Genomic DNA, 14846 nt, shown 5'->3' with positions numbered 1-14846 from the left:
TGAGTACAGATATGCTTCAATGAAGGTGTGGCTCTCCTGCTCCACTCATTAAGCATTTCTTCTTCTGCATGCATTTTCTGCATTTTTAGCTCGTTCTCAGGCAGTTTGAATGATAGGGCCAGTTGTGTTTGTTGCATGTATTAAGAGGTAGCAGACAAGTTGTCCCAAGTTGTAATGCAACATGAGAGTTCTGCTGAGATAACCAACGTTCCCATTCCTCTGACAGTGATCAGATCACAGCCCAGAATCTGTGCCACGCAGCACAGAAATATGTCACCACAAGTTTAACCACTTGCAGTCTGTTTTGGTGCAGAGACAAAACTATCAGTAATTTTCCAGAGAGTACAGTTCTGAAATGGATGTGCGTGTCTTCCTCCAAATTGTACATTCATGTTGTGGTAATTTTCATTAGCATTTTTGTCACAAATGTTACAAAACTTTTAAATGTGTTCCAGCTGTACTATATAGTGTTTTTTTTAAAGTGCTCTCCTTATGATAGTCCTGGTGACCCAAATGACTAAAATAAGTGTGTCACTTTACTTGCAGGCAATACAGCGTTGGCTTTGAACTTGTCACAGTCTCAACAGTAGGAGATCCTGGTTCCTATGGCTTTCAGAAGAAGAGCAGTGGTGACTACAGGTAATAATAGTTCATTTAATGAAGTCTTAGCAGTCTGAAACATTTCAGATCTTAAAATGGATCACTTCTTTTATCATAGGTGTGGATTTTGCTACTTAGAAGTGGAAAACATACTTGCTGGAGTTTACAACATTATCCCCACCACATTCTTGCCTCAACAAGAGGGACCTTTTTTCTTAGATTTCAACAGTGCTACTCCTCTTAAGGTATCACAGCTTCAGTAAGGAGACAGACTTGTGCACTACTCTTTAAAGAAGTATTTTTGACCTGTCCTACAGTCTGAGAAGAGGTGAATAACTCTTACTACAAAAAGAATGCAATTTTATTTTATGCATAAGTCATAGCCAAAACCATGGAGTCACCCATTTGCTGATTAGTTGTGGTAGACAGTTGTGGTTTTTGCTGCTACGGTATGAGAGTGAGCACTGTTCAATAGGCTTGTGAGCAGGCTAAAATGCTTACGTTCAAATGAACTGGCAGAACATAGTTTACTAGAATCTTTCTACATTTCAAATCAAAATATAGTGGGTTTATATAAGAGAAAAACTAACACTGAAATTTACTTCTCCTGAAATATAAGGTCTATGGGTTTAGGATTTTATTCTTAAAAGTAAACATCTAAGAAAATAATATTATTGTGTATTCTGCTTATTCAGCTTCAGGACCAAATATGTATTAATTGCTATTTGTACTGAATGTCTTGAATGTTTTCAGCACTGAAGTAGCTCTCACATTTAAATGTGAACTTACTACTGCTGAGCATGTATTCCAGGCTGCCACTAACATGTTCAGCTTATCTAGAGTATGTACATAGAAGTAAAGGATAAGGAAGATGCCAGCTTCAGATATTTCTAAAAGAGCAATGGATTCACCCATATTACACGTACTTTAAGAACTGTTATTTTGTATTGGTATTACTTTAATACATATTATAACACAAGGTACTGTATGGCTTTCTTCCTACTAGCTGCAAAACCTAGCCTGATCACAATCAGCACTAAAATCAAAGTTAACCAACAGTCGTGCACAGACAGTACAGCATGCCGGTCACTTAGCAGACATGAAATGTTTTCATCTGAAGGTGCACTGTAAGATTCTCAGTATCTACTGAAGTATACTGAAGTAGTCTCACTTGCTGGTGCTAGGGGGTAGTTCACTCCTTCCTATCAGCATCCTAACAAAAATAATAAGGATAAAACACTTCTTTGCAAGTACTTAGCCTGCATAGGAAGAGTCATTTTTAAATTGAAACTGATGAACAAAGGTAGCACTTACCCATGGTGTCAATAGAAATAGGGTTTAAAGTTCTTCAGAAAACAGTGGAAGTGGAATTACTCCAGGGGGAAAAAAAAGTAAAGTCTACTGTATCTCTAGCCTGTAAGATATATATATATACACAAATATAAATATCTGAAAAGGATTGAAGGTTAACTTTTTTTTAAACAAATGACAGAAAAAAACTCTGTGACAGGAGGAGAGGGTGCTTTTAAAACAGCCATAGGAAGTTCTTTGCTATTCAGGTTTACCTGGCAATTTTTTGACCAAAAAAATATTACTTAAATAGTACCTGTGTTCTAAAGAATAAGATTTGTTCATTAGGAAAGTAAGCATGTAGTACAGGAGAACATGAAATATCTGTGGGCTCAAGTCACTCTCCTGGAAGTCTGCTATTTACCTTCTCCATAAAGTAAAAGTCCCTTCTTGTTTCATTTCCTTCATCGGACAGCTTTTTAACAAATGTCTAGCTTTCAAAGGACACTGAAAACATGTCTTCTTAGACTGCATCTGGGCTTTGTGACAAGTTTGTCGTAGTGTGACTTAGCTTCTTTTGCAGGGAAGTTTCTGATGATTATTGCAATAAATCAACATAGGGAGTTGTATGGGCACATGATGAGCAAAAAGCAACTCCTTTATGGTTATCCTTGGCTTTTGGGAGTAGTCAGTTGTGCCCAGGACTGCTTCCTCTCTACAAAATTAAAATTTCACTTAACACAGATTTATAGAGAAAAATATAAATCTTAGCACAGGCTAAAGCAGAATATATTGCATCTATTTTTAACATCTATGAAGTTAGAGGTAGTTACGAAATCTAAACAGTATATTCTTGACTGTATAAAAGGCAGATGCCAGAACTAAGTTTTTGCATGTCCTCTGCTGTTTGAGATCAAGCTGGTAGACTTGCCTACAGTGAAATCTGTTTTTCTTTTGTAGTCGATTTCTACTCTGTAGGAAGTTGTTCCCCTCCCCTTTTTTGTTTCTCTCTCCAAGCACAAGCTAGTGCCAAAGCTTACATTGGATGAAACAAACATATAAGACTCAGCTTCCATATTGTACTAAAGCAAAAGCAAGGAATGCTAGACAAAGCTGTCTCTACCCAGATACAATAACATTTTGTACATACACAGTACAGTCAGTGGTTTGGGTTTATGCCCATAAATGCACAAGATAAGTTCAGTATCACTGTCCTTTTTAAGACAAGTCCTATCCAAATACTGTACCTGCAGAGTTAGTAAAATACCATCACTATACATTTCCTTTCACAGATAGGACAGAACATTCATGTGGAGCATCTCAAAAGAAATACACAAGCTATTCTTGTAAATTTTGGTCTCTGCCAGTTCTGGTTGTGACAAATTACTTTTACAATATTATTTTATTGTCCTCTTTTATTAGGAAATTAGTCACGATTACTTCTTTCTTCTGATATTTTCTGTTAACTACATACTTATATAATTTTTTTCCACAAATCTAGAAAAATGATTGGAGAGTAAACTGCTCCTTAAGTTTTAGTGCAGCCTCAGCCCAAGATGTAGGTTAAGCTTTTCTTTCCCCCTACATCAGTTGTCATTTTTGATCTATAATGACAATATTAGATTGAGTCAAGCTGGGAAATGCTGCATAGAAAATACTTCTAGAAAAGAGTAAGGCCTGTGTGGGGAAAAATTGAAATAGCTGCACAACAGCTTAGATTGTAGTGAGGGTACATTGGTCATGTTACTTTACTCCCAGTCATGCAACTCTTGACTATTAAGTGTTCTCTGCCTGTAAACATTCAATTAAAGCTTTTAAATATTAAAATACAAAGCTTTACAAAGTTGACCAACAAGCAGACGGTATTCCTAACTGTACAGTTGTAAACTGTCTAAGCTGCAGCTAAATGACAACAAAAGCCAGGTGTAAGGGGCCTTAAGAGGATTTATAATTTCTTTGGTTTACTAAGGCTACTATAAAGAAATGATTTTTAATTCTCTCTATTCATTGGTGCTGAGGGATAACTGGAGATACTCTTTTAAGAAGTTTGGATGTTCTCCTTGCTTATGTGCTGAAACACCTTTTCTAAGGTTTTATTTTTTGCTTTTTTTTTTTAAATCCTACCTTAGAGCTCCATACACACCACCATATGCTGCTGTTTATAGCTCAGGGTGAGATGCCCCCCAGACACACACATCTGTTTGTTTTGTTAGGAAGGAATGGGGTTAGTCCTTCATTAATCTAATCCATCATTTTTCAAAGACTTACCAAGAGTTAGTACTTGGATGAATGATATCAAGTTTCTCTCTCATCTGTCCCAAGTCTGAGGTTCAGTCCTAGTTTCCTGATGCAAGTTTCATGCAACTATTTTGTACGGTAATTTTTATGCACTTGACCATGTGAACTATTAGGTGTTTGAACAAGCAGCTGCTTAGAATTAAGTTTGTGTACATACAAGAGAGGTTTTTTATCACTTAGTGAAAAAATGACATTTAAGTTGTGTGATAATACCAAAGAGTAGTAGAATTCCTAGATTAAAGTTTGCTTTATACATTCTCACTGATCACATATACTTTGATACACCAGAGGCTTATTTTTATACCCATAAAGGTGGCTACCATCATGTTACGCTTCAGAATACATAAAGAATTCCTACAAAAAATAACCAGAGAAAGCTTGTTCATTTGCCTGTACTCCACAGTCATGTATGTTCATTTAAGTTTGTCATATTTATAATTATACCTTTTATGGAGTTTAAAATAAAATGAGTTTTCCATTAATTTATTAGACATGCAGTTGTGCCTGTTTGCTTGCACATTTCAAGTGTAATTTACCTGCTGAGCACTGGGGTTGCCAAAGGAAGAAGGCTGTAGCAAGATCTTTGAACAAATACTGAAGAAACACAGTGTAACAGTATGTGTTTGTTGGGCTCCACACCCTTCCACACTTCTGATCAATGGTTTTAATCTGCTGGGAACTGAACCCCATCATGACATATGCAAGGCAGCACATGCAACATTCTTGTACCCTGCTGAACATAAGGTTATTCATTACACCAGTGTAGGGTCTTTGGGTTTCCAGTCAGAGCTGACACTAGGAGGAAATTTGATAGCAAGAGGCTTAGAAAAAAAAAGTGTATTAGAGATTGACTGGCAGGTGTACAAAAATAGATATTCAGCCTCAAGTTCCTCCATTGGTTTCTCTAACTGTATGCAATACAGACAGTAGCTTAGTTATGAAATTTTAAGTAAGACATTTAATAGTGTGACACTGCACTACTGCTTTTCATTTCATATTTAACACTGTCAGTCCCAGCTTTTCCCCAAGCAGTGACAACATCAGAAGCTGGAATCAGAGTCTTCTTTTCCTAAGCACGTATTGGGTTGGGAAATGCTGCTAATGGTCTTTGGAACGTGTAAATGCATATATTCACAGCTACTATAGTTTAACAGCTACAATGTGTTGAACGTAATTTTTATGGAAACATGTTTCTTTACCTGTGGTTCTGCACATCCTTAGAGCAAATTTCAGCAGCATTAAGTACAGAGGTGTTTGTTGTACAACATGTATCTTCCTCTTATCTGTGTACTAAGGGACTTGAACACTTGACTTCATCTCCAGTCTCTCACAATTCAGAGCAAGAAGTGAATCATGGATACAAGGATTCAGAAAGCTGGCAGGAGGTAACAGTTTCCACGCACTGCAAAGGATTCTAAATAGCAAAGTGAGTGACACTGGGCTGCAGTCTTCAGCTGGAAGTGGATATTTAAAGACTAAACTTGCTGTGGGAGAAGATTCGGTTGAGATACACTTAGCTTGCACAGACTCGAAATGAAATGTGGAAAACAAAAATGTTTACTGTAGTGTGAAGAATTTTACATTAACTTTGAGAATAGATACACAAGCTGTGGCAAGGACAAAATACAACAGGACTGCAAAAACATAGAATAGAAAATACTTCGGGCAATACTAAAATTCCCATCAAATTAACAATAGAAACTGACATTTTAGATAAAATGGTGCTTTCAGAAATGCTTAGCCACCAAAACTGAAGAGTCCTAGGATTTTTACTACTACTTATTAGCATAATTACCAGACACTACTACTGCCTAACAGCTGCTGGCAAAACATGCCTGTGCCCTTTCTAGTTTTATTGAACACTTTCTCTAGGGCATACTAAAACCTCAAGTCCTTTTAACAGTTATAAAACCCCACACAGTACAACCTACGGAGAAATTTAAGAACACGTTGTCAATCTACACTGGCAATTCTTTTTCTTCATGCATATTTTAAGGATGAACCCCGTATCATAACTGTCCCGAAAACATCTATCACTCCCATTTTCGAGCAATAACACTTAAAGTGCTGAAAATAATACTTCACTTCTCAGGGGAGGGGAAGGGCAAGGGGCCAATCTACTCTTTTGGTCACTGGATCACGCTTAGAGTCCAAGCCAGACTCAGGAAGGTGGCTAGAAGGGGCCTATCACTGCTGAGCATTACCATCCTGTTTCTGTCTCTTACGCCAGTTTTTATAGGCATGACTAATCTTTATCCTTTCTGTGAGCACCAAGGGAAGAGTGAAGGCTTTTAGACCCACACATGCAGCTTTCCTGTACACAAAATATTTCTACAGCTTCAGCATAATACAGACAAATACAGATGTTTAAAGAATATGCCACTTATACTCAAGAGATCCACTGTATCTAAAGAGCATTTCATTCTACAAAACTGAAGCCAAACTGCTCTCTGCAAATGTCTGGCTTGAATTTCAGCCCCCCTACTGGCATGAATTTACACAGGAACATTGCTAGTTATTGCTTCAGCCAGGCTGCTACAAAACAATTTACAAAGTCTGTGAAATAGGGGCACAGCTTACCATTTGATAACTTGTCTGGCCTACAAAGGATTTACTGAATAAAAACTTCAGCCCTCAACATCAATTAGACTTCTTAGTGCAGTTTCAAATTCTTAGAGTAAACGCTTAAGATTTGGCATATATTATTGGCACAATGTTCTTCAAACACTCAGAAGTTCATGTATAAATATTTATACTCCCATTAATCAGGACAGGGCACAAGGAGGACTCAGCCAATCTGGGCAGCTTTTCTGCCTGCGCATATTCCCTCTTTGATTTTCATGCACTGAAGGGAGAGCTGCTTCATTCGGTTATCCAAAGCCAGCCCCTCAGTGGAGCTGCTCCTGTTGTTGCTCCTATTCTTGTTCACTCTGTCGCTTGTCTTGTTCTCAGCCCCTTCTGCCCTATCCCCTGCAAAGAAAGGATTAAACTAGATGTTAAATCCAGATTTCATTCTGCAACTTAAGGCTCAAGCAGGTCGTCCCTCTGCAGCTTCCTTTGCCAAAGCACGCAAAAATATAGGAGCAGGAGCAAGATGCGTTAACAAAACCGAAGTTGGCCTTCCAAGCCGCGCTCATCTTGTGCACTGCATCAGTAAGTTACAGTGTAAACAGACTTAGGTTGGAGTACACAAGAACAGTGGTAATCCTCTAATCTGAATATGTCAGCAAGGGCTTGCAAAGCCTGCAAGTGGTTCCTTTTGGCACCTTATTTATTTTTTTCCCCCCTGAAAAGCAGGAATTTCAGCAAGCAGGACAGCAATTAAAAATTAAACTCGAATTTTCCTTAAAATAAGCGTACCATCAGAATCCCACTGATCACTGATTTCTGAGGAACCTCGAACTGAGACTGCTGCACTGACTCTGCTGCACTAAGACAAAACTGGGGAACCTGCACAGCCAGCAGAAGAACAGTTAAAGCATTTAGATGTCATCATTAACTGTGGGACACGCAGGGCCTTCAAGAAGTGCCTTCCCCAAGGAAGCGGCCAGAGGGCCAGAGCTCAGTGAGCTTGCGACATGCCTAGGGGAGCTGAGAGGGTTTTCCTGCTCCCTTTATAAAGCTGAAAAGCATTGGCCCAGGGCGTATCCAGCTGTGCGTACCTCTTTCAGCTTCACATTCGGGGGACGATGCACCGCTGCATTCGCTTCGGGGGCCGAGGACAGGGAAGATCATCCCAAACTCAGAGAGGGACACAGGGCTGGGCAGATCCAGGCTTCCAGGTCGCGTTGCGGGAGGAAACTGAGTGGGCACCTCACAGGGGCTCGTAGGACCGGAGCTGAAGCTGGACACCGACTGAGTTTCTGAGTCTTCTTCGGATACAAAGCTGCTGCCATTGTCATCCTCAAACACTTCAGAAGCCACTGCAATGGTTAAAGAGACATTCCCATGAGCAAACCTACTCCCTAATTAGAAGGCAGACGTAGCTCTAGGGGCAGACTGCTTCCACCTATCTTCCCACTTTTGCAGTTAAAATCCAACATAAACTCTTAATATTTCTTTTTGGATGGAGCACTACACAACAAATAATGGAAACAACAACAAACCTCGCCTGTATCATTCTCCCCAATCACGTTTGCTCCTACCTGAACTCTAACTAAAGCAAACCAAAAACTCCAAACTGACTAGATTAAGCTGCTAGCAACAGGAGGAGGAATTCATTAATGAAAGTTCTATTTTGTACTAGATACAGGGTGTAGATTTTGCTAAAAACCAACATTTTTCAGTCTCGGCTCACTGTGGGATGGGGACCTGTGAACCAAAGGCTTTCTGCACTCCAGGAGTCTCACTGGGATCAGAAGGTTTCTTACGTGCATCAGCCTCTGCACAACCAAAATGTGTGCTGGAATCACACCAGTCTGAAGAAGTCCCAGAAATAGCAAGACATTTATGATGACCTGAGGTTATTTTCAGTTATATTTCCTCGCGATTCCTGCTGTCAGAGAGGCTCAGAACCAACTCGAGAGAAGAGCAGGAGCAAAGCTGCAGTGCTAACGAAATGGGTCAACGGAAATCTTTCAAAGCAGTCCTCCTGTTATCCCTGCACACCACTCGGACACAAAGGGGGCAAGCGGAGACAGCTGCCACCATGATTATTTCAGAGATGTCCAGCCTCTTTCTGCTGCATGTTCAGATTGCAGGACTGTATTTACACATTGCAGAACTGACCGAAAAGACCAAAAAGGCTTCAAAAGCACAAAGCTGATAACCAGCATTATCCACTTTCCTGAGCCCCCTTCCATGGCATTTAGTTCTCAGAGACAGTTTGTTGTGGTTTGGATTTTGTTGTTTTGCTTTTAGATGTCAAATCCAAGACTGCAAAGTGGCCTTTCTTTTCACTTGCTGTGTTTTATCAACATGTAGGAAGTAATACAGATAACTGCAGGAGGTGAAGGCAAAGAAGGTAGGGTGAAAGAGATGTTTCCCATTACAGGATTCATCTACTTGGCCAGGAGCGCTGACACCAGCTAGTCTACAGCAAGCAAAACTTTAACTATAGCTTATTTATTGCCATCTGAGCTTACCATGCCCCACAGGAGCATCTGCTAGAGCAGAAAACCCTTGCTGATGCTGCTTTATTTAACTCCAGCAGACAGAAACCATATATAAAAGGTATAAAAGGGCCTTGATGGAAACTTCCCACGTTGCAACATGAGAGCTTAACCTTTCGTGGCTATTTTGATTATTGTGCCCGGCAGGCTGCTAGCTCTGCCCTGCCATAACCCAGTTCTATGCTGACACTAGACACAACCTGGAGTCCTTCCACCTGTATCACACTGCCCCTGAAAGGAAACCCTCGACTCTGTTACACCCAAATCTCCTGGGAGGCCTTCTGCACAATGAAGGAGCACCTGTGGGCATCCCAAGAGCCAATCCCCATCTTACTCATAGGGACACAACCTAGGGACTTCAAGGAATTCAGAAGCCACACTGAAGCCACATCATACCAGCTAGCCCAGACACCAAAATTGTTTGCTGTGACAGGAAGGTCCCAGTTCCACCATACACAGTGAGGGGGCTCTAGCACACCATGAAGCTCCCACCACTGCACAGGTCTGAAGTCAGCCCAGGCCCACGGCAGCTCTGGGCACGCACAGCCTCAGCACTGGTATGCACCACTGTTGACAAAGAACTGCACCTTTCGGGTGCTGGGGTCATGAAATTATGAACTCCTGCAATTCTGACCTAGACTTTTGTTTGCAGAAATAGAGCTGAAACGCAGATTGAACTGGGATTGGTGGGACAGGGCAGCAAAAAAGACTTTCTGCACCAAGAAGGGGAGAAAGTATCCAGTAGGGAAGAAAAAATGGGGCTACGTGCAATATCAATCTATCCACTTTCACCCAAAGCCAGGACAAAAGCAAACCAAATATCATGGACTGTTCCAGTTTTTGCAACCCAAGCTCCCCCAGTGCTACTAATAAGCACATTAAAACCAGGCTTATGGCTTGCTCAGTTGCTGCTGTCACCCAAGAAAAACATTTCTTGTACAGAGCCCCAGTACGCTGCATTAGCACGGAGCTGTTTCTTCGCTGCCTTTGTCTGAAGCACACATGCTCTGCTGAAACAGAGTGTTGGCAAGAGATCCTACAGTGCAAAGGAGCTTATCCTTACAGCCCTCCTGTGCGAGCACCACACCTGTCTGTACTACTGCGGCCACAGCATTTGTCCCTCTGCCACGGGCCCAGCACCACAAATACAAGGGCTTTATTTTAAAACCAGAGGGCTTATTTTCAAACCAGTACCGCTGCCTCAGCAAACTGGCTGAACGATCTAGAGCAGCCCACAACCGTCTCAGCCAAGTCACCAAAAACAGCATCGCTGGCTTAAAAATTAGGATTTGAAATGCATAAGTTTTGTTTCTGCCCTACAAACTGTACAAAGAACAACAGGAAACAGCTTTTGCACTTCAGCTCATACATCTTCCCCTTGAAAACTGTCTGTTGAAGAATACAAACTCCTGCAATAACTGGTAATGTAAATTAACCAGTCCCACAACAGCGAACTAATTTCAACATTTCTTACAATGCCCACAGGATATTCCGAGACACAGAAGTGCTCTGTACTCACTTGAGACACTGTCTGACTCCAGTTTACTTGCTGACAGGTCTTCCACAGAGGTATTGCTTCCTTCAGCACCCACACCACATCCCCGGGGCCCCATGGCAGTGGACCGTCTCCTCTCATGAATCTCATCTGAGATCATCTCCAGGTTTTTCAAGGCAGTCTTATACTCTCCCTTTGCCAGGGAGAGTTTTGCCTGCAGGTCATCCACTGTTTTCTTCAGTTGCTAAGAAGGAAGACAGGTATTAGACGTGCTTTCACTATGAACGACGTGGACACACAGCATGCAGTTCCCTGTTACGTGTCCACCTCACAGGCCCCTGCTGGGCTGGCACCCCCTGGAGCCCATCCAGCTACATGTCCCAGGCCATGGGCTTGACATCCCACTTCTTCCAAAACCTGAAATTCACATCTGAGTAATGTTTGAGTACTATGATCAGCCCTATGCATAAAACATGGGGCGGGGGAAATCCAGAGACGAGAAGCAAAGACAGTCAAACAGTATTTTTTCAGCTCTGAAAATGAGCAGCAGGGTTCAAACAGAGTTGGAGCGCTTTTACTGCGCATGAAGAAACAAAACGTCTTTTACCTTTAAAATGTGCATAGCAAATTGTTGAAGATAAGAGGTTTGGAATGGGATTAGTCTTGTACAGAAATGCAATACGGTTATTCTTGTAGCACTTTATGTGCAATTTCAATATTTACCACAAGCAGTAAATAGTCTGAGGTGGATCTGAACTATGCACATACCTCTAGCTGGACATAGTACTTCGCCTTGAGTTCAAAATAAGGTCTGTGGAAAAACAAAGAACATTTGTTTACAACCACTGGGACAAAACACAGAGTACTAGAGTGGGAGTTGCTCTCCTCACAGCACTAACAGAGCTATGTTGTGTTTCAGTGTAATCCTGAGAGACTACTATGTAGGTGATAGAACACCTACAGGTGCTCTCAGCTTCCCCCCCCCCCGAACACATCTATTTCTTGTGGGTCTTTTGACCTAAAGAAATAGCAAAATTCCAGTTTTTAGAGCTGACAATGTAATTCCCTCAGGCCTAGATTCTGCAATATTTAAATACAACGTCCAGCTTCAGGCATAGACATCCTGTCTGTAACCAACAGCAACCTTTTCTGAGCAAATAACACTTCCCTGAGCAAACAGCACTTGCCTCTGCTGTAAATCCTACTGCAGCTGCATTGTGGACTGTGCACCAGAACTCAAGAATGTGAAACTCTGGCTTTGCAATTCTATATGCTTTTTTGGGTTGAATTCAATATACAGTCATACACAAAATAACCTGTTCTCATTTCTCTGTGGTTAGTTTATTTCATAGGTCCTATTTTTTAATCAGCCCCCCTTAACTTCGCTAGCAGCACACAGCCAAGCAAGCGCTATACGATGTTGTCAGTGAGACTGATCCAGCCAAATTGCACCTCTGCCTTCCCTCTGCTGGGACACAGCCCTGCCAAGTCCGCACAGATGGACCTTCCAGGTGTAGTAAGCTGTCACAGCTGGGAGCCTGGATCCCACAGTTAAAGGGCTCCTACAGCCCCACCTCAAAGCAATGGGAGTGCAGGCATGGACAAAACGACGCCTCCCTTTCTTATCCTGGTGCCAACCGGGAGGGCACAGCCAGGCTTGAATCCTGACCTCCCACCAGCTTCCGCAAGCCCTTTGTATCAGCAAACGAGCATGTGTGGGTTTGTGTGGTGTAAATACGTATCTGTGCATGCACACGTATATATACACACCCACACACAGACATGCACGAGCAGCCGTGCTGGCAGGTAAGACACCCAAGCCAGGACAAGGATGCAGCACCACGACAGGTAGGAGCCCAAACACGAGCACTCTTCCTCACCCATCGCTAACAACCACCCAGGCACCCGACACCGAGCCTGAAGAGCAGAGAGCGCTGCACTAGCAGGGCAGGGGCTCACATCTCCTTGGGTCACTCCTTTCTCTTACATCCGCCACCTTGTAGTTACTGAAACCAGGCCCACAACACAGCAGGGCGAGGGATATGCAGAGGCGATCGGCGTCCTTCATCACCAGTTATCTAAACCCACGAGTCATTCAAAGTGCTTTTTAAAGTAGATGACAAGAAGAGTGAAAGGCACTTTGCCCAAGTCACCAGAGCAGAAAGTGACTTCCAAGAACTGGCTAATACAGACAAGTTCATCGTCCTACAGCTCAGTGGCGCTGAGCCATAAGATCTGGTGAATGTTAAGAACATGCAGCCGTTAGCACATTCAGAGCTCGCAAGCGTGGACCCAGAAACAAAATTAAAAGCAAAACCAAACCGAAACAATCCAGTAATCATCCACACATCAATTTTACAGGGCAAATCATCTAAATGACTTTCCTCCAGGCTGTCCTGGTCTTACTTTAGAACAGTAATGCTTTAAGCATCTTAATTCAAACTGAAGCGTGGAGCAAACGCAAATTATTTTTTGCATGGAAAACAGCAATTCTTTCAGCATGTCTGCCCATGGGTTTGGGAGAGAGAGGCTGGACAACGTGATCCCAAAATGCACAGGTGTTGCAGGCAAACCTCCTGTGCCACATGGCCCAGGGAGGAGAACAGAGCAGTTTGCTGTTATTAACTCCTCCATGAAAAGCAGCTACCTGCCAGTTATGCCCTGCAAGACAAGCAGCTGCAAATTCAACAGCCTCAGTTCCCAGTTTATGTAGCCACTTGACAGCACTAATGTTTTCTGCTCAGTTTCAGTTTTCCTTTGTGTGAAAATTGCAATGCTGCGAGACAGGTCACCTTTCCAACATCCCTAGGTAGTATGACTTCAATACATCCACAATAATACACCTGCTTACGCCATTCGACATCTTCCATTTTGATACTAGGTTACAATAATTGGTGTTTCTCCTTTTTGGAGAGAAACTCCAAAACATCCTACCTAAGTGGTTTATGCTGTCATCCCTGCTGTGAAACAAAAGGGAATACATTGGGATCCCTCCACACACCGGTGAAAATCTCCTTATTTTGAAGAAAACAACATAACATCCCTACAAGGGTAGTTTCAGCAAGAAAATGAAGACTTAAAAGACAAATCACGCAAGAGGCAGTTGATGCATCAGGCTCAGCACTATAATCATTATAAAAAAGGTATAGAAGAGCCCACTGACAACTTACCAGGGCCTTTACTTTAAATCTTATTGTAAGAAAGAAACTCCTGGTAGCCAAATCACTTCTCAGATATTGCTCTTATTTACAGGAATCTGTCATTTCGTGATCTGATGATATTTTTGCACGGTCCCTGTGCAGTGCCAGACAAACAGCATGCAACTCATTCTAGGAAGCCACTTTGCTATACTGTTTTAGCAAACATGCCTGGATCTTCTTTGAGAAGTGCTAACCCTGTCTTGAATTGAGCAAACACCAATCAAAATAGACTTTTAGTTGACCAATTTCATGAAAAAATCATTTTTAAGATAGAGGGATTAAAAGCTAAACACAGCAGATTGTTTAGACAAGCTACAGTCTGGAACTATAAAGAAAGACTGCGAAATATAAAGAGGATTAAGAATTGGTTGTAAACAGGGCCAAAATTTTAAATGGATTCTGAGCAAAAAGCTGTTTTATTTCTCTGCAACAGAGCAAAACTGCTCATCAAATGCACACACATTTATTCGTGACATTTACTGTTTAGCTATGCTCTCTGAAGTCTATTTCCTTCTCCAAGAACAATTCTCACACAGCTTTGCTACGGTAGCATTAGGAAGTAAACAAGTCTGATGTACAGCATGCTACTCTGATGCAGTCTCACACTTTTCAGGTTTCTGTCACTTGCCTTGTTGCCTTCCTAACTAAAAATAAGAACTAAATTGCAAAAAAAAATCCTAAACTGCAAAACATCCACGCACAGAGCTCTGCAGCTCTGTAGGCAGCATCTACGTGAAATCCCATATGCCTGTTTCTCAAGTCACACGTCACGAAAGGGTTCAATGCACAAGAACACAACTAAGAACATACCCAGAAAACTTTTCTTATCTCACTTAGTTCACCAATCTATCA

General features: G+C 41.7%; 2 protein-coding genes across 4 annotated transcripts in view; one reads left to right on the top strand and one right to left on the bottom strand.

Moving 5' to 3' along the window:
• Positions 1-4666, top strand: part of CAPN7 (calpain 7) — a 34171-nt gene extending 29505 nt beyond the window's left edge. For all 3 annotated transcript variants that reach the window (XM_035549678.2, XM_035549680.2, XM_035549679.2), the window contains 2 exons: positions 547-639; positions 719-4666. In XM_035549678.2, the coding sequence (XP_035405571.1) occupies positions 547-639; positions 719-863 (238 nt within the window). In that variant the 3' untranslated portion in view covers positions 864-4666. The remainder of the gene's footprint in view (positions 1-546; positions 640-718) is intronic.
• Positions 4667-5725: 1059 nt separating this feature from the next.
• Positions 5726-14846, bottom strand: part of SH3BP5 (SH3 domain binding protein 5) — a 48576-nt gene continuing 39455 nt past the window's right edge. Inside the window, exons 6-9 of the mRNA XM_035549681.2 lie at positions 11563-11605; positions 10819-11038; positions 7851-8111; positions 5726-7158 (exon numbers count right to left, since the gene is read on the bottom strand). Coding sequence (XP_035405574.1) covers positions 6977-7158; positions 7851-8111; positions 10819-11038; positions 11563-11605 — 706 coding nt within the window. The 3' untranslated portion in view covers positions 5726-6976. The remainder of the gene's footprint in view (positions 7159-7850; positions 8112-10818; positions 11039-11562; positions 11606-14846) is intronic.

The sequence above is a fragment of the Cygnus atratus genome, chromosome 2 (assembly GCF_013377495.2).
Source record: "Cygnus atratus isolate AKBS03 ecotype Queensland, Australia chromosome 2, CAtr_DNAZoo_HiC_assembly, whole genome shotgun sequence".
NCBI lineage: Eukaryota > Metazoa > Chordata > Aves > Anseriformes > Anatidae > Cygnus > Cygnus atratus.
The sequence above is the reverse complement of the archived record's forward strand: the minus strand, read 5'-3'. Positions and strand labels throughout refer to the sequence as shown.